We start from the raw sequence: 20,266 nt of genomic DNA, 5'->3' as shown, positions 1-20,266 counted from the left end.
CTCCCCAGCAGGAGGGGGATAGCTGAGCCCCAGGTGGGCTGGGACAGAACCTGATTTGGTTCTGCGTGAGCACTGGGAGAGAAGGGTTTCTCCAGGAGATTTAGGTACAACTCTTTATGATGAAGGCCTCCCCCCTGGGATTCCTGATGAAAGAGTGATCCTTGCTTGTCCAAACTGCTTTATTCATGGCAGGTGTAAATGCATATGTGACTCAGGGTGAACCATGGACTAAATACCTTTTGCAGGAAGGGATGCCCAAGAAGGGGAGCCCATTGGCTAAACACTTGGGGCCTATCTAGATACCTCATTAGCATGGAGAACTCTAGATTTTTGTACTACATGACAGGTTGCCATGGTCCTCTCAATGGTGTATTGTGGTCATTGTTCCAGGACAGGTAGGCCCTGGCCAGGAGCTGGTTCCAACATCTGCCATCCTCAATTATGGGAATGCCTGAGGTTTTTGAACCTATTTCAACCTTACCAGGTTTTCTGTCTGATGGGATGGTCCACTTGCTTCAAAATAGAATGGGTAACTTGTCCCTCAGAGGATCCAGGAAACATGGTGACCTAAATGACATGAGAAGCCTAGCTTTGAACTGAGACTTTGGGCTGGTCCATATAGCAGGAGCCACCAGACCTGAAGTTCAACCTTCCATAGCATTACCCAACGGTGGATCCTTCTGTTCAAAGCAGTGAATAAAGAGTCCCTTCCTAGTGTCCCTGTTCTGCCATTAACTTAGCATTCAGAACTTGATTATTTAATCATGTATACATGTATGTATAACTTCAGAGGATTGTTGGATACTCTGAAGTTGGAGTTATAGTTGTAAGTTGTCTGATGTGGGCTCTGGGACTTGAACTTGGGTCTTTTTCAAAAGCAATATGTGCTCTTAACTGCTGAGGCATTTCTCTGGACTTTATCATTCTTGAGGGGGACACATTTAATTATTTCATCTCCACCTAAGAATGGCACACAAACATTATCATGTGTAACTCTTTCCATATCGTTGTATGACATGATGTGCTGAGAAGTCATCTCTTAGAGAAAAATCTGCCAGAGTCCTTTGTCAATTTCTCACATTCTACCACTCTGCCTTTGTACCTTAGAGAGTTCTTTCTCCCTTCTCATGGGCATAGAAGGTAGAATGTAGGACGTATGAGTTAAAGATAATGTGTGCTATTTGTTTTTCCAAGCCTGAATTACCTTGCTTGATGGACTTCATAATTCTATCCATTTTTCCCACAGATTTCACTTTACACCCAAATAAAATTGTTATGTATCTGTGCCACATTTTTGCTTTTCATCCATCAGTTGATAGACATCTAGGCACAATGAATTTAGCTATTGTGAATAGAGCAGTAATAAACCTCAGTATCCAAATATACTTACGGATATTGAAGAACTACCCTGCCTCTATCTTAGGCTTAAGTGTATTCTTCTAGTAACACAAACTAGGCTCATTGTTGTTTATGGTTAAACCTCTGTTTCTCATGGCTTGAGTTATGCCCCACAATAATCTTACCTACAGATACTTCTATCAAGCCTCTTCTAGGAAAGACAACCATGTCTTTATTTCAAAAGTTGTTAATAAACCATCTTACCACCCTACTTTTGTTTCAAGAAGTTATATGACCCCCTATGACTACCTTGTTGTAACTACTTTCTTATGCCTCCCTTGAACCATGTCTTTGTTTTTAGGAGGTTGTTAGGACTAACTTGTTATAATGCTCTGCTCCTGCAAGCCTGCCTGTTTTTCCTGCCAAATCCCCTATTTGGAAACTCCCTGTCCCTGAGCTATAAAAACCTTGTCTCCCTCACATCCAATACTGACCTTTTGAATCCCACCTTAGGGAGAGACAGCCTATGTACCAAATAAAAAAAGAATAATTAATTTGGTCATGATGATTTGGGTCACTAGTATTTCTTCTCCTATCTTTGGAATTAACAATGCATTCTCAGGAGTGGTATAGCTGGCTTATATAGAGGGGAAAAGAGTTGGATATAGTCTAATGATAGGAAGCCTGCCTATGTGCCCTAGGTTCAGTTTTCAGTGTGTGTGTGTGTGTGTGTGTGTGTGTGTGTGTGTGTCTGTGCGCGCGCGCGCGCGCGCACGCGTGTGTATATGTATGTGTGTTTTATATATATGTATACATGTATGTATATATATTAGTATTATATATAACACACACATGTATGTATGTATGTATGTATGTATGTATGTATGTATATTAGTGGGGCTGTGTGGGACTTCTCATTTTAGTTCTTTTCAGAAGCATCCATCCTGATTTTCATAGTGGCCGCTCCAGTTTACACTCCTTTGGTAGTGAAAGGAACTCCTCTTTCTCATATATAGCCATAATGTGTTATCACTTGTAGACATGCTGACTGCAGTAAGATGGAGTCTCATAGTAGTTTTAATATGTATTTCACTGATGGCTAATTATAGTGAATTAAAAAATAATCGTATTAACTCTTCCAGGATTTTATACAATGAATTCTTTTTATTCATTCCCCCTCATTAGCTCTCTCTCTCCATTTTCACCTTGACACTCCTTCAACTTCAGTTTCTTCCTTGTTTTGGTTTGTTAAGCACATCAGGTTCAGTCTGTGGTATCCAAGTATCTTGTGAGTGGGGCATACTGTGGAGTGTATTTCACCTGCCAGGGCCAGCATTACATGATTTAGACTCTCTCTCTCCCAGCAGTGCTCCAGTGAAACATTGGTGCCAACAGCTCTTCACAGTGGTGCAATCTCATGTCCATACCTTCCTCTGCACATAAGGATTTCAGACTAAAACTTTTTGTCTGGTGCAAGCTTGACAGTTCTTGGTTCCCTTTCTGTTTATCCACCACCTCTAGCTTTTACTGTGTTTGTTACCAATTCTTCATTGAAGGTCCCTGAGCCTGGTGGGGAGGAATGGGTATTTTCCATTCAGCTGAACACTCCAGTGTCTCTTATGCTCAGTATTTATTACAATCTCCTGTAAAATAAAAAAGCTTCTCTGGTTAAGGTTAAGCAATGAACTGATCCATGGGTATAGCAATATGTCTTTAGGGGTTTTTTTAGTACTATGTCTATTTAGTAAAATAATAATATTGGGTTCTCCCCTAGGGAATATGGCTTATATAGTCATAGATTATTTGCCCACAAGCATTGCCTGTTCTGTCTTGTGGAGTGGGCCTTACAGCCAATCAGAAAGTGGTTATTTCCATAGTAATAGTACCACAACTGACTCATTATTGTAGCTCACAGGGTTCATAGCTAGGTGAGAGTGATGACTCCCTTTCTCCTCCAGTAGTATGCACAGCACCTTTCAGCACTAAGAACTAGACAATAGGGATGAAGCTTCCAGGTGAGTGCCAGCGTGATTTCCCCTGCTCTCTGAGTCCAGGTGATGCAGTGTCTGCCTGTGAAGTGTGAAGGGTAACAAAGACATTGGCAATAACCAGTAATGTTTGCCAGTCTATTTGACCCGTTGGCCAACAAACAACTCATATAGAACTCAGTGTTTTATTTGGTAGCATATAGTACCTACGTACCTAGTTGGAGTATTGTCTCCCATTATGGGGATAACTCCATTTAAACTCTATTTATATACGCTTAATATATATTTTAAGAAGCTTCTACAGTACTGAGCTTCTGTTGTGGGGTTCTTGCAGGTATCACTGCTGACATGCTTTATCAACTGTGATGATGTGAGAAAGAGAGCTCAGTGCAGCCGGAGTTGGCCAGTCAAACTGGATCAAGACTTCTAGAGAATCTAATGTTGTGCTTTATTTTTCATACCTATTTAAACAGTCAAACTTCGGGGTGAAAATTCTCCTTGTGACAATTTTGATAGCAAAGCTCCAGGCATAGTTACATAGAAAGTCCCTAACAAAGTACCAAAACACCTGTGACCTTTACCATCACAATGAGTTCTGTTGGCTGGTACACAGAGCTCAGGGCTCGGGCGTACAGAGGAAGGATTTGTAATAAGCACATAGAGAGAGTCTATTGATGGAGTACATGGGGCCTCTTTCATAAGACAAAACCTGGGATTAGGCCTAATCCATTTTCAGGATTTGGGGGAAATTCAGGTGGAGGCTGGATCCTAATAGAATAGCAAAGGATCACCAGTTTGTTTGACAACTTTTACTTCACATTTCAGGTGACCAGGCGTCACATTCCTTCTGTGACAGAAAACAGGCCTGTGTGCTTAACAACCCTGGTCTCTCCAGTGCTTACTCTATAAACTGTGCTTCCTACTGGCTTTCATATGATTTTTAAGATGTTTTTATTGTTAGTGATCCCTCCCCATATTTCCTTTTCTGCGTCACTCCCATTCTACTCTTCTGTCCTCCACCTCTTTATCCTATACGTTCATTATTTTCTTCCCCCTTCTTTATATCTTTGTATTCTATATCTCCTCCCTTGAAAGATCACCTCTTTCATTGGGTCTCTTATTAGTTTCCAAAACTCTATTTACTTTTGAAGGCCATTGTGAATAGGATTTCTTTCCCAGTATGCTTGTCATCAGTATACATGAAAACTACTGATATCTTATGTTAATTTTTGATCCTCCTCCTTTGCTGAAAGTGTTTTCCATTCTAAGAGTTTTCTGGTGTAATCTTTAGGGTTTCTTATTTATAGAATCATGTCATCTGCAAATAAGAATACTTAATCTTTTCCTATTTATTTATTTATTTATTTGGTTATTTTATTTATTGACATTTCAAATGTCCCCTTCTCAGTCTACCCTCTGCAAACCCCTCCATCCCATTCCCCTTCCCCATCCACTCCCCTTACCTCTCTAGCATTCCAGTTTTCTGAGGGACTGCCAGATGATTTCCAGGTTGGCTTTACAATTGCAAGCTAGTGGCTTACAATCCCACTAGCAATGGAGGAGTGTTCCTTCTACATCTTCTCCAGTATCTGTTGTCACCTAAGTTTTTGTAAAGCTTCTGTAAGGCAAAGGACACTGTCAATAGGACAAATGTCAACCTATAGATTGGGAAAAGATCTTTACCAACTCTACATCCAATAGAGGGTTAAAATTCAAAATATACAAAGAACTAAAGAAGTTATATTCTAGAGAACCAAATAACCCTATTAAAAAATGGGCTACAGAGCTAAACAAATAATTCTCAACTAAGGAATCTCAAATGTTGAGAAGTACCTAAAGAAATGTTCAACATCCTTAGTCATCATGGAAATGTGAATCAAAACAACTCTGAGATTCCACCTCACACCAATTCTTTCCTGTTTATAACCATTTTATTTGCTTATTTTACTGCTTTGGCTAAGACTTCAAGTTACTATATTGAGTAAGAGTGCACAGAGTAGAAGGCCTTGTCTTGTTCCTGTTCTTAGTATAAAAACTTCAACTATTTCTTAGTGTATCCTGATGCTGGCTGTAGATTTGTCCTAGTCTCTATTATTGTTAATCCAGAGATTTGCTGGAGAAAAACCAGTTCCATCATTTTGAACCAAATTTGAAGTAAGCTTTATTAAGAACTGACCCAGATGGACTTTGGTCAGGATCAATCCCTGGAATCCCCAGAGAATTAGGGTTCTCTAGAGTGGCCTTGAGATACTTTGCAAGCACTTATAAGGGCAACCCCACAGGCTACCATAATTTCCCAAGAGGCTTTGTTGTTCTTTTCTAACAGCTACAACTCCCAGCATTCCATGAAGTTACCTGGTCCTTGGGTGGGTGGGGCTTACCAGTTAATTTGGGAGTCTTACATTATGTTGAGTTATTTTCTCTCCACTTTTAGTTTCTACAGTGAAAAAATGAAAAAAAGAGAAAAAATGTTGGATTTTATCAAAGGCCTTTTTTAATTCATTAAGATGTTCATGTAATCTTTGTCCTTGTATCCACCTAATTATACTTATTTAATATATAATTTATGACATGTTACATTTATTGCTTTATGAATATTGTGCCATCTTTTAATTTTTTGAAGTCAATGTGATTATATAAGTTCAAAGAAAAGAGGAGAAGCTAAATTCCTTAATGAAACCAACCAAAACATCTGAGTAAAATGAAGTCAATGCAAGATGTTGACAATGGAATTTAATAAAGAGAGAAGAAAAACTAAACTGAAATGATACTGGAAATAAAAATTATGATTTTAACAAAAATAAAATCATTTTCTAAAGTGAAAGAATAATGTGTCAAAACAGTATATTGCATTCTGTAGGGGATAACAAATATTTGTGAAAACATTGAACAAATAAGTGTAGACATTGTTTTAAAAACTTTTAAATTATATAGCTAAAATCTTGCTGAAAACTTTTCAGTATCAAAATAGTATTTCATAAAGTTTTGAACTCCTGTGTATTATAAGATTAAGTATCTTCATATATTTTGAATGTGGGTTCTATTTTTTAAAAGGTATGTTTTTTATTTTTATGTGTATAGGTATTTTGCATATATGTATGTCTCTTTATACTACATGTACATTGTGCGCAAGAAGCCAGAAACGGGCATTGGCTCCCCTGGGACTAAGAGATACAGAGGATTGTGAGCCACCGTGTGGGTGCTGGGAATGGAACTCTGGACCTCCGGAAGAGCATCAAGTGCTCTAAACCATTGAGCCATCTCTCCAGCCCCTTTGAGTTACAGTTTTAGGGAGAACAGTGTTTTTAAAAATCATTAAAATGGGGCTAGTGAAGTAACTTTGTGGATAAGGTGCTTGTCACAGAAGCCTGAGGAGCAGAGTTCACGTCTTTAGAATCCACATAAAGTGGGATGTGGTAGCACACTTATCTAAAACGGCAGCAGTTCTTTGGGAAACTCCAAGGCAAAGACAAGAGAATCTCTGGAAGCTCACAGGCCAACTTGCCTGCCCTACTTAGTGGTGATGGGGAACTGAGCAGTGGAGAAACCTACTGGAAAAGCTTGGAATGCAAACACCAATATCAGAGGCGATGTGTGGTGCGCACACACTCACACACATTGTTTTTCATGTTAGTGTTGTTAGTTTTCTGGGGTCTGTTGCTGGGTATGTGTGTTTGCTTTGTGTGCCTTTGTGTGTCTCTTCTGTAGGGCCCATCTCATTCCTGAGCAGTTGCCATCTTCATTAAACAAGAAATCACAATTTTAGTGTTGTCTTAGCTGCTGTTTTTTTTTTTAATGAAATCATTGCTTCATATAAACCTCCATTAAGACCAGAGCCTTTGCTTTGTTGGGCAGCTTAGCATATTCAAGACCTTGCTCTGGACTTGAAGAGTTTTGAAGCTTAAAGCAAATGTGTGTGGAAGGAAAAACATCTGGTGAAGAGAACTTACTTCATCGCATGACTGTTTTCCTGCCCTCGGCAGCCGAGAGTCTGCTTAGCAGGTTGCCAGGTTTGATAATTAGTTAATAAGGAGGGAATGAACCGTGTTTCTGAGGAAGCCTTTCTTGCCCCTCACTCCTTCTTTCCCACATGTCTGGCAAAGCCTACAGTGCCGAGGACCACTCTTCTTCCCATGTTGTGTCTTAACACGCGTCTTTAAGCATAATTAGCACAGAGATAAAAACAGATGAATGGTCTGGGATGCCTAGGGCTTGATGTTGGGCAATGCAATTTTATTATCAGGCACATTAGAGATTTTTGTTGGAAAAATATAGCAAGACTTTTAAAATGTTTTTAAAAACTTAGAATCCAGAACATTGTGCTTGAAGTTTGTAGTGGCTTGAATGAAAGCAGCCTCCACAGGCTTATAGGAAATAGCACCATTTGAAAGTATAGCTTTGTTGGAGGAAGTGCATCACTAGGGCTGGGCTTTGAGGTGTCAGATACTCAGAACCAGGGTCTCTGTGGATCCAGATGTAGAACTCTCAGCTACTTCTCCAGCACCATGTCTGCCCGTGCCGTGCACCACCATGCATCCCACAATGAAGGGATGGATGTAAAGGACTAGACCTCTGAACCTGTAAGCCAACCAAATAATCAAATGTTTTTGGGTTTTTTTTGTTTTGTTTTTTTGGGGTTTTTTTTTTTGGTTCTTTTTATTCGGAGCTGGGGACCGAACCCAGGGCCTTGTGCTTCCTAGGCAAGCGCTCTACCACTGAGCTAAATCCCCAACCCCATCAAATGTTTTATATTCTTTTAACTTTTATTTTTTAAATGCTTTTTAAAAAAATATTTACTTATTTCATGTATGTGAGTACACTGTTTCTGTCATTAGACACATCAGAAGAGGGCATTGGATCTCCATTACAGATGGTTGTGAGCCACGTTGTTGGGAATTGAACTCAGGACCTTTGGAAGAGTAGTCAGTGCTCTTCACGACCGAGCCATCTCTCCAACCCTTTAAATGCTTTTTATTTAATATAAAATGCTTTTATTTTTTAAGTAAAAGACGGTGTGTAAGACACAGCGTGGGAAGTAGAACTATTATAAAGTTTCCATAGTCCTACTATCTCTTCACAGCAAAAGATATTTTGTGTGTCATTTATATGCGAATTGTTGTTTGTAACATTTATGTAGATATGATTTCATGAGTATGGGAAAGTTTTAAGGCTAGTACAAGAGGTCCCATGGATTCGTCTCTCAGGTGTGCTATTGCTTTGCCTTCCTGAACTATCTTCTGTATCTTCCATCACCTGATCCTTCCTCTATATCACACTTTCCTCAAATATTTTAGGGGACATTTAAACTCCGTTACTCGTTATCCATCAGTGTGTACTTACGAAGAACAAGGGCATCTTCTAGACATGTCAGCACTGCCTCCATAGTGTCCATGTAACATCCCTTGTAACTCCAGTCCAGAGTACAATCCAAGATGGCATTTAGTGTCATGTGTCCCTCACCTTCTAATTGAAAAGTTTATTTTGGCAAGTTTGCTTTGATAAATTTAAAGCATTCTAATGAATTACTAAGTAGAGATCATTGCTGCATCAGCCTGTTATTTGGTTCTGCATTTTAAGTGATATATTTCAGTGGTTATGTTATAAGTTGCGTGGTCAACACCTAACAATTTTGTTTGACCCGTAGTTGTTGAATTAGCTTTTCATTTAGTTAAAGCTTATAAAGTTTATTGCCCAACAGGTTTACATTTTTATATTTATCTTTGATAAGAAATCTTTTTTAAAAGATACATTAAGTTTTTTCACTGATCATGTATGCATGTATGTAATGTATTCTGGTTATTCCTTTCCCACATCCTTGCTTTTTCCCTACCATCCCTACCACCACCACCCATCCATCTTCCCCAAAAGTTTCTTTCCCAGATTCATGTGTTATTTTATTTTGTTTGATTTAATCAGAGCTTACTATGTGACATCAGTTTGAAACAATTCATTGGAACTTAAATGGATCACTAGTGGGTAGACAACTAAAGTCACTGACTTCCCTCTCCTAGACTCTATCAATAACCAGTACTTCAACAGAGGGAGAATGGGCTAGTCTTCTTGAGACCTTCCCCTGTCCATGTCTGACTTTTTGACAGTGTTTGTATAGACTCAGTTCAGGCAACCGCAGCTGGTATGAGTTTATGATCATAATTTTTGTTTGTTTTGATTTTTCTCCCTTTTATTACATACAGTTTGCTCTATAGTTTTCCCTCCCTCTACTCCTCCCAGCTCTCTTGCGCTCTCTCTCTCTCTCTCTCTCTCTCTCTCCCCCCCCCCCCCCCCCACCTCCTGTCCAGATCCACTCTTGTTCTGTCTCCCATTAGAAAAGAGCAGGCTTCTAAGATATAACAAGCAAACATAACAAAATAAAGTATAACAAGATAAAGCAAAAAGCTATCATATCAAAGTTGGACAAGCCAAATCAACAGGAAAATGAAAGAGCCCCAAGGGAAGGCACAAGAATCAGAGACCCACTTGATTCACATTCAGGAGTCACATAAAAGTACTAAACTGAAAGCTGTAGTCTGTATGCAGAGGATATGAAGGAAGGGCCTATGATTTCTGCTTCAGTCTCTGAGTTCATATGAGGTATTCTCATTTGTTTTAGAGGGCTGTGTTCTCCTGATGTCCTCTGTCCCTTCTACTTTGTCTTCTGTAGGGCTCACTGACCTCTCAGGGGAGGGATTTCATGGAGACATCTTGTTCAGAACCATGTGTTCCAAGGTATTTGTCTCTGGGTAGTGTCCGGCAGTGGGTCTCTGAATATGTTCCATCTGCTTCAGGAAGAAGTCTCTGTGATGCTGACTGAATAAGGCTTTGATCATGACCATAATTACTATGTCTGCTCGAAGATGGCTTTTTTTATCTTTCTATTTTTCTACCCCTTCTACACTGTTCCCCAAGCCTCTGGAGGATGTTACAATGTCTAGTTATGAGTGTAATTTTTAATAATGATAGTGATGATGGTGGTGGTGGTGGTGGTGGTGGTGGTGATGATGATGATGATGATGATGATGTGTGGGACATGCAGGTGTCACAGAGTGTATATCCAGGTAAGTTAACAACTCTGGGGAATCCATTCTCCCACTGTGAATTTCATGTTTTGAACTCATATCATCAGGCTTGAGTGACAAGCACTCAATGTCTTCTGTGTTTATTCGTTGACTCTGCTACAAGAAAGGAAGAGTTTGTTTCCATCAGTTTGGCTTCTTTGGGTCTTACTGTGCTCAGTTCTTAAAATTTATCACTGTCATTTTGTTGAGAGCAGATTTGGCCAGTGAGAGTCATCCGAGCCAACCCCTGGGTCTTTTCATAAGTGGCTCTCATTCTTGGAGCACTTCTTGACTGACTGTAGCAAGTTGATCCAGATCCATTTGTCCATCCTTGCTGTAGTATCTTAAGTAGAGATTTAAGGCATTTGTGCAAATGTGCATGTGTGTATGTTCAAAGAAACTATACTGTGGGATATCGCATTTACTAAATCACTTTATACGGTAGTATGAATGTAGATGTATCCCATGTTCTAAGTTCAACTGTGAGCATTTATTTTACATGTAATAATCATAAGTTCTGACAAGAAAGAAATACATTTTTCATTTCACAGTAAATGGCATTACAGCTTTGAGCACTAAATCATTTTGACATTTATGAAGGAGCAAATGGAAAGTAGGGAATGAGTGTTAAAAATAAAGCTATCTTTAACTGTTCTATTAAAAAGGCAAAGATTTATTGTCCATCTGTGAATGTGAATGTGCCTATTTGTGCTCTTGTTCACACAGTGGAATTTCTGTGGAGCCACAGTACAGAGAGCATGTGCGTGGGCTATATGTCAGCCCAGGATGGCAAAGCCAAGGTAAGTGGGAAAAACCAGGTCATAACCTGAATGCCTTATAGCCAGTGTGTAAGCTTCCAGCCAGTCTGTTGAAACACATGACTTTCCCACGTCTCACGTAGTAACCAGTGAGCTACATTCAAAGCACAGTCAACAGTTCCAAAGAAAATCAGATTTTTAAACTGTTCTTCTTGACACCATGAAGTGAATTAGGAAATTCTGCTTTCATTTTGTTCCCTTTGCCCAGTATGAATACCTGAAAAGAGGAAACTCAGGATTTGTAAAAGAAAATGGGATTAAGGTTGACAAGCTAACCAAGATGGGTGAACCATAAGGAAGGTTGAAAAAGATAAAGGAAACTGAATCAATATAAAAGTATACCCTGGCTGTGTCTCTGCATCCTTCCTAACAGTAATGGCTGACATGCTTGTAGACCTCAGTCATATTCTCTTGTCATCTGCTGTCATGGGCTTTGCCTCTGTGCGCCACATGACTTGCTGTGAGCCACAGATCATCAAGGTGTCAATTCTTGAGTTGCTAGGTATCCTTGAACTTACAATGTTGATCTTGAGAGTAAAAGTCAAGATTTGTGAATTTAGTTTTATATTTGTCTCATGTTTCTGTTCAAAAAACTTTTAGGAACAGCTGTGAAATATGACATCTACTTGGCATTAAAGTACATTAGCTGCAAAGTTATGATGTTGGGAAGCCCCCCCTTTCATTTTTAACTTCACATCTTTATTACACGTTTTTTATAAGACTTTAAAACAAACGAAAAGCACCCTTTCATTCAAAAAGGATGTTTTCGCATGATAATGATTTCATGGACTCTACATTTTTAAAGTAATCTTTAACAACTTGTGTTTGTGATGCTACAAGCTTGGTAGGTAAGCAGGGCGTTTTGCATAATGATTTCATGGACTCTACATTCTTAAAGAATCTTTAACAAGCATGGTAGGTAAGCCCTTCTACTGCCCAGCTACCTATGTCCCCACACCTAAGGCAACTTAAAAGACTTTCACAGGTAACACCTGATTTTCAAAGTTTAAGCACCCCATTCATTCATTAAAACGACTTGTTTCTCCATAAGTTAGTTAAATTGCTACTTTCCAAACTGTAGACTGAAAACAGATACATGCCATTTTTAATTGGTTAGAATTTCACCTCCACCGTATATAGCCAGAATAAGAATTCCTACCTTTCTGAGCATCTTTCACTCCTAACAGTAAGAATGAATGTCTAAAACAAATTTGCAGTCTGACTCTAGTCAACATCACCACGCAGGTTCCTAATATTCTTGGAAAAGGCATTTTCAGATATATATATAGTATCCTCTCATGAGTTGCACCATTTCTGTAACCATTCTGTATTGTTTATCAGCTCCAACATCACCATTAACATTGACTGGCACACTCATCCATGAGTTGTATACAGAACTTGTCCTTAGCTTATAATAGAGCTGAGGTGGTTTACAGGGTCAACAGTATACAGAGTTCTAAGGCTTTTAACACTTCATCAAGTAATCTCCAGAATGGATTGAGCAAACCTACTTACCCCCTGTATTGTTACATCAACAAAGTGGATTTTTGTTAATGAAGGAACTAATCCAACTAAGAGTCCGTTAGATTCTCACCAACCAAGGAGACATACGTCTAGTAAGAAAATGAAATACAAATTCTTTTGAAAAGTTTGCTCAGCTTTCTGCCAGTAAGCCACCAACAGAAACACCTCCCACAAAAAGAAGTGGCAGCTTGCCCAGTATGCACAAGACCCTGGGTCCCACTGAGAGCACCAAGTAGAGGTACAATCTATAGTGTTTCCCTAAAATAGAAAGTTAAAAAGAGAAAAAAATCAGTACCAAATGACCAAAATATTTTATTTGACTAAATTCAGATTCATGCATAAGCATGATTCATTCTCATTCTCTCTCTCTCTCTCTCTCTCTCTCTCTCTCTCTCTCTCTCTCTCTCTCTCTCTCTCTCTCTCTCTCTCTCTCTCTCTCTCTCTCTCTCTCTCTCTCTCTCTCTCTCTCTCTTCAGACTTTGACAATTAAAACAAACAAACAAAATAACCCCTAAACCAACCAACCACCCAAGCAGCCTTGTATAGAACAGTAAGGACACCAAGGACGAGGAGTCTACAGCCTTACTGTAGGATACACACACACACACACACACACACACACACACACACACACACACACACACACACATATATATATATGAAAGGCCTCTCCTCTGTTGGCGCCATGTCAACTCTCAGGTCATAGTCAGAAACATGACTTTAGAATCACTTCTTCACTTCTCCAAGGTCTTCAATGCTGTCATCATCTACCTCTGGCCACTTTTCCTGAATGTCATTGATGATGTCATCTGTGAAGTCTCCCTAAATGATGATCTCATCCTCCCCTGTTACTGAGGCACCGCAGGAGAATTTTTGAGCAAAAAATCTTTGTGGGAAGCCCCTATTTTAAAAGAAAAGTTTCTACTTTACCTATTTCGAAACAACAAGTAAAGAAACTTCTGATACATGTTCTCTTATGCACATTGAGTAGTTTTAAAATCAGTAAGTGAACTAATGAGTAGTGATACATCATAAAGACATTTTGGGCAACAACAAACCATGTATTTGTCAGTGGTCACATTAGACTACACTTCCTAGTGACGTCATACATGTGATGTGCACTCAGATAAAATAACCTAGTGACAGATTTCTCAGAAACAATGTTCATAGTTAGATAACACAGGACTGCAGTTAACTTACTCATTTCACATGCAGTATTCATCTGTATGTATTTTCTCTAATAGGTTCTCAGAATGTCTATGAATGTAGTATATAGGAACGTTTTCATAGCAAGAGATTGACTGGTATTTGTGAAATATCACTAAGTTTCACGCACCCCCTGCTGTCTTACCTTCACATGATAAAACGTATATGTTGTGTCAGGAGACCTGTTGTGTAAAAGAATTTGTACATTTCTTTGCTTTATAATCTATCACAAAGAGAATTGTAACTGCACACTTTAAGCCTGATAGACATGTTTGGAGCAGCACAGAGGCTTTTTCATGGTAGTTGAAACATTGATATCTGTGTTACCTAATATGGGAACCAGAGCTACATGCTAAAAATTATTGCATATTTGAAATGTGACTACCGGAACTGAAGAACTGAATTTTGAGCTTTACAGAATTTTTTAATAGCCTAATGTGACTAGTTGCTACTACATTGAGCCCATAGGTTTTAATAAATGAGTGGAAAATAGTTATTCATATATTTTCAGAATGTTCTCTTCTTGTATATGACTGGAAATTTCCAAACAAGAAGCAAATCTAATAATCCACAGAGTTCCTTGTAGCCATTTAAATCTTCTCTTATACTTTGCATATGATCTTGAACAATAATGATCATGTTTGAACAAAAGGTCATGGTAAGTGTAGCCCTGAGGCCAGTGGTGTACCAAGTCCCCTGAGTGGAAGTCTGGCTTTCTCTGCTGGCGGTCTGTAGATGATACCTGCTGTGTGACCTGAAACACAGTCAGGAAAGTACAGAAACTGAGTGGGCGCTAGAACTGTTTGGCCTTCCACTGTGCTGCTTGGTGTGTATGTGTGTGTGTGTGTGTGTGTGTGTGTGTCTGTGTGTGTGTGTCTGTGTGTGTGTGTCTGTGTGTGTGTCTGTGTGTGTCTGTGTGTGTCTGTGTGTGTCTATGTGTGTGTGTCTGTGTGTCTGTGTGTGTGTGTCTGTGTGTGTGTCTAAATGTGTGTGTCTCTGTGTGTCTATGTGTGTGTGTCTCTGTGTGTCTATGTGTGTGTGTCAGTGTCTGTGTGTGTATGTGTGTTTGTATCTGTGTGATTTTCATATTATCTATAAATTCTCTGGCTTATAATGTGGAGGTAGTATGGATTAAGCCAACATGTCTAGCTGCTCCTTTTGCCTCATTTGTAAATTATATTTTTGATCATTTTCATTCTCCCCCCTTTTCCTTCTTTACCATTTGAACTGTTGGCTATAAATGCTTTCCAGAAAAATAAAACAAATAAAACACCATTGTTCAAAACAACAACAACAACATCATCTACAAAACCCCACTGAACTGTTGTTTTTGTCATAAATGTGGAGCTTGCTGTGTTGTGAGGCAGAAGTTATAGATGAGATTCTGGATTCAATAGAAAAAACGGACTTTAGCAGCATATTTATTTCAGCGAGTAAGGGCGGCAGCCTTTGGCCTATCTGGTGGCCTCACCCAGGGTAACCAGCTTCTGTCAAGAATTGTTATATAGTGACCTGGCTCTTAATGAAAAGATCCTCTCCTTCATTCAGAGGTGTGGTAGCGAGAGGAGCAGGAAGCAGCTTTAAAAACTGTAATTTTACTTAAAACTTTTATCTTGAACAAAAAAAAACAGGTTTTATTTTTAAAAAATTACTTTCCTTTTCCTTGTTACCGAACATGGAACCTAAAGACATTTGAATGTTTTACATAAGGCTATGCTTAATTTAAATTAAAGCTCTCCTCAGCATCATACTGCTCAGGAAAAGGTAAGGAGTAATTAATGAATGGTTGTGATCAGAGTCATAGGTAATTTGAATAAAGGTGGGCTCTTATTACAAGTTTCTGTTTTCTTTTTAAAGTAATGTTTTTTAAAAGATAAGGAAAAGAACATTGTATCATTTAATTTATAACACTCTTCTCTGACATAAACTAGATTTCTTTTTATCTACAACATTAGAGCATTAATATTAGTTGGGTTTAAAAATCATATTGCCTATTTTCTATAGTGATTAGACAGTTAATGAGCAGTTTCTCATAAACACTCTGCACGTAGTCTAGTGCAATAAAACATATTTAAACTGGCATGGAACTGATTCAGGCACATAACTCTCAGCTTAAATGAATTAGGTTTCTTTTATATAGAGAGGTTACTTTTTATAACAACAATATAAATACTGTTATAAAATTTATTCTTGAAGAATAGGCTACTTTACAGCTTTAATATCTCTCTAGAGGTCTATTATTAGTTGTGGAAATAGCAATGGCATAATGAAGAAAACAGGGCACACCACAGCTCTGTTCAGAATTAGGTACACCATCGAGGAATAGGTAGACAGTGTGTGCCTCTGGGTGTGGCAGCCTGAGAAGGACATAGTATCACGTGTATAGCATTCCATCTGAAAGGGTGTAGCATGAACTTGAGGACCAGGAAACAGACAAACCAAGACTGAAGAGCATGTTGAGAAGAAAGTGAAAAGGACCAGTGCTACATACAACTGTCAAATGTCATAAACAAGAAGGGCGTGGAAGTGTTCCAGATTGAATACTAACAAAGATATCTTAGGAAATGTTTTAACTCACCTTAAAGTGGCTTTTGTATATAAGAGCAAAATGTTGTAATACATTTTAGGTCAATTTGCAAAATTAAAATATGGCTAGCAAAAGAATTCATTGTTGTTAAATTCTCTAACTTTGCTAGCTATGGTATGATTAAGAGTAAACTATCCATAATTTTAGACAACATACACTGAATTGTCTAGGCAGATGGGGCCTGTATGTATAATCTTGGTCTTTTAGGAAAGTATTATGTGACTGAATGTGTGGCTAGTAAATTACTAAGTATATGGAACAAAATGTTGACAACAGGTAAACCTTTGTAAGTGTTTCGTGATCCTTAAACTGTCCTGTGTAATCTTTAGTTATTTTAAGGTAAAATGCCTCAAAATAATCACCTGCATATGACCCAGGTCTGACCATTTGTGAGCCCCACTTTAGTTATACAGTTCAAAAGTTTTAGCCTTGGTTTATAACCAGCACAGCTGGATGAATGCTTGCAGCCCTCCATACTGCTGCCTTTGCTCATTTTCTGGCTGGAGCTCTCAGAGGTGAGACTTGTCATTAGTCACATGTCTCTCATTAGAATATCTGCTGGAATTACTTTAAACTTTCAGCTACTTAGGAATTATTTACTTGTAATATCCTCTGCCCTGTGAGTCAAACTGTGTTCAGGTTTGACAGATGTTGCTTATATCATTATTTACCTTAGATTAGGCAATGATTTCTTGAATATGACCCCTAACATGTACATAATAAAAGAAAGAATATATTACTATCAATATAAAAGACCTTTACTGCAAAGGTGTTGTCAAAAAAGTGAAAAACAGCCCACAGAATAGGAAACCGTGTTTACTAACATTGCCACTGAACTTGGTTTAGAATAAAATATTAAATTCTGTAATTCAAGAAGGTGCAAATAAACAGTTCTCTAGTGAAGCTATGCAACCAGCAACCAAGCCTATGGGGATATGCTTACTGTGTACTCATTAGGGAATGACAAACGGTCACAGCTTGACTCCCATCCACTTCTTATCCAGCAGGATGTCTATAGAAAAGAAGCATGACAAACGTTTGGAGGGAAGTAGAGCACTCCTGTACTGCTGGTAGGAGTGTGGGAATGATCGTCCCTCATAGAAGAACAGTGACAGTTTCTCAGAAAGTTTAACAGAATCACCGCGTTACGCGGCAGGTTCCCCTCCTAGGTATTATTATTCATAGTTATAAAGTAGGAACAATTTAATGCCCCTCAGCTGATGCATGGATAAGCAAATATGTTGTGTTCATGCAAGGAGTCTTTTTACAACAACAAAAAGAATGAAGTTCTGTAGGAGCGTAGCACCAATCACTCTAAGTATAAGAAGCCAGGTGAGAAAGACCAGACATTGCATGTTTCCATTCGCAATAAATGTCTAGAATGGGAAAACCCATAGAAACAAACATAAGAGGGTGGTGGTTGTGTGGGTTAATCAGAGGGATTGGGGATGTGGAGTTTATTTTTAAGGACATGAAAATGTTCTGGAATTATAAAGTTGTCCAGCTTTACAAACACAGTGCAAACCACTGGATTGAAAATTTTTTTAGAATGGTAGGTTTATGGTGTATGTGTTTTTCCATAAAGCTGTAAAAATATCAACCAGTGTAATTACTGTATTACCAAAATAAAGGAGAAGACATATATGTTTATTCTGATACCACACAATCCATTCATCTTCCACTTATTATAAACCCCACCAAAATACCAGATATTGGAAGAATTTCCTTAGATGCTTAAAGCAACCCTGTAGCTAACCACCAGGAGCGCTTTTTAATGCTGTGAACACACAAAACAGAGGTCCACTTTCACGACTTTCCTTACTTATGTGTGGAATTTTCCTGAAATCCCAATCAATACAGTGAAGCAGGAAAAAGTAATCAGAGATAGAAGTTGGGAAAGATTTTTTTTTTCTTTTTTTCGGAGCTGGAGACCGAACCCAGGGCCTTGCGCTTGCTAGGCAATCGCTCTACCACTGAGCTAAATCCCCAACCCCGGGAAAGAATTTTTTAAACTTGTATTTTCACATGATCTGGAATGAATAAAAAATATTCTAGAACTATCCTCTTAAAACTCTAAAACCTGCCTCAGATGAGTCTCAATGAGAAATATATTGTGTTCTTGAATCGAAAATGCTGTATGTTAACCATTCTTTCCAAATGTATCTTTAGATTTAAAACATTTGGAACCAGAATTCTAGTATATTTGTTGTTGTTTAATCTTTTTGAAGTAAGAGAGTAATAAAATAGTTTAAAATTTGGTCTCGAAGCTCCATACCCCTGGTGTCCAGTTATCACAAACTAAGGTGAAAATGTCCACTTTAGGGCTGAGCACTCTTCAGTCCCTTATTCTCTGCACGTGGACCAGTTATAAATCTCTGTACTCATCACAGTCTACTGCAGAAAGGAGTTTCTCTGATACGGGCTGAGAGATACACTTTGGGTATAAGAATAAGTATTAGGGACACCAAGACTCAGTTCCTTTGTCCAGTTAATGGTACCAGTCAGGAATCCCTTTCTGTGGATTGGGACTTAAATCCAATCAGAGAGTGGTTGGTTACTCCCGTGACATTCCTGCTACTGTTTCAACAACATGGACATCACACCAGGCCACTTGCTGTCACAGCTCCTAAGTGTGCTGGATGAGACTATTTCCTACTTTCTTCTCCTGGTTTCCTGCACTGCACCTTCTGCCTCCATGAAAGCTGCCCAGTGATGCAGTTTCCTGTTTAATACTGGTTTCTCTGCTCTCTGACTAATGGCAACAAGCATGGAATTCTCTCTGTGTATCTGGCCTCACATCTGATCAGAAAGCATTACCCCATAACAATAGAGCCACTGTTACACAGGTAGGCACTTCTTGCCTGGTGGTCTGATATTGCAGCATCCAGGGCTCAGTTGTTTGAGTAAGGCCATTGCTGTCTCTTCCTCCTCTTCAGTCTGCACAGCACCTTTGGGCATTAATGAAAGCTGGGCTGTGCGGAAGAAGTTTTCAGTGAGTTTGATACTGACTTCTCTGTGTTCTACAACCAGTGTGTGTGGTGTCTTCAGCAGTCTTTTCCCATAGTTGTGGTGTACAGCTGTACAGTGGCAGTTCCCTGTGCTGTCTGGAGAGCTCTGGGACCTCCTGGACTCATAACAGTGCCTTGCACTGTGCTTTTTACTCAATAATGTGTTTTCTGGAGATGGCATTGTTTGCTCATTATTAAACCACTAAAAACATACATTTTTCTAGTAAAATATCATAGATTTTCCCTATTTTCATGGTTTTCTTCAGCCTGTTTAGGAATGGAAAGAATTTCCCAGGAAGAGGTTGTGATTTATGGAAATGATTTTTCTGAATTGCATGAGAATCCATGAAATAATAATCTCATCTATTCTTAATTCTCTAACCTTTTAAAAAACATTTATAAGGTTATTTAGTATATAAATGGTGTAATGAGTATTTCCTGCTGTTAAGAGTAAAAATACAGTAAAGACTTTGATATTGAGACAAGGGAACTTACATTCAGATTTTCTATTTAAAGGTCACAAAGAATATAGACTAGGGAACTGAGTTTAAAATGACAGTTTATTATGTTTGGGGTTACTTTGGGGTTTTTTTGTTCTTTTTTATTTATTTTATACCATTGATAGTGATTACATACATAAATCTTTTTCCTCCCTGTGGAAAAAGGGGCAGGGACACAGAGTCCTAGACTTGCTAGGCAAGCACTCTACTCCAAAGCCCTGTACCCAGCCTCGTAAATCTTG

At 38.7% G+C, this 20,266-nt stretch overlaps 1 protein-coding gene across 26 annotated transcripts in view; it reads left to right on the top strand.

Moving 5' to 3' along the window:
* Window positions 1–20,266, top strand: part of Tasp1 (taspase 1) — a 237,062-nt gene that overhangs the window by 198,616 nt on the left and 18,180 nt on the right. For 19 of the 26 annotated variants that reach the window (XR_015682984.1, XR_015682983.1, XR_015682980.1 and 16 more), the window contains 1 exon segment: window positions 11,108–11,181. The exons of the other annotated variants lie outside the window; for them this stretch is intronic. Coding sequence is in view for 11 of the 19 variants with exons in the window: in XM_087652186.1 (XP_087508312.1) it covers window positions 11,108–11,181 (74 nt within the window). In the remaining 8 variants the exon portion in view is untranslated. 26 annotated transcript variants of the gene reach the window in all.

The sequence above is a fragment of the Rattus norvegicus genome, chromosome 3 (genome assembly GCF_021556685.1).
Source record: "Rattus norvegicus strain SHRSP/BbbUtx chromosome 3, alternate assembly SHRSP_T2T, whole genome shotgun sequence".
Taxonomy (NCBI): Eukaryota; Metazoa; Chordata; class Mammalia; order Rodentia; family Muridae; genus Rattus; species Rattus norvegicus.
Note: the sequence above shows the minus strand (reverse complement) of the source record. Positions and strands in the feature narration are given on the sequence as shown.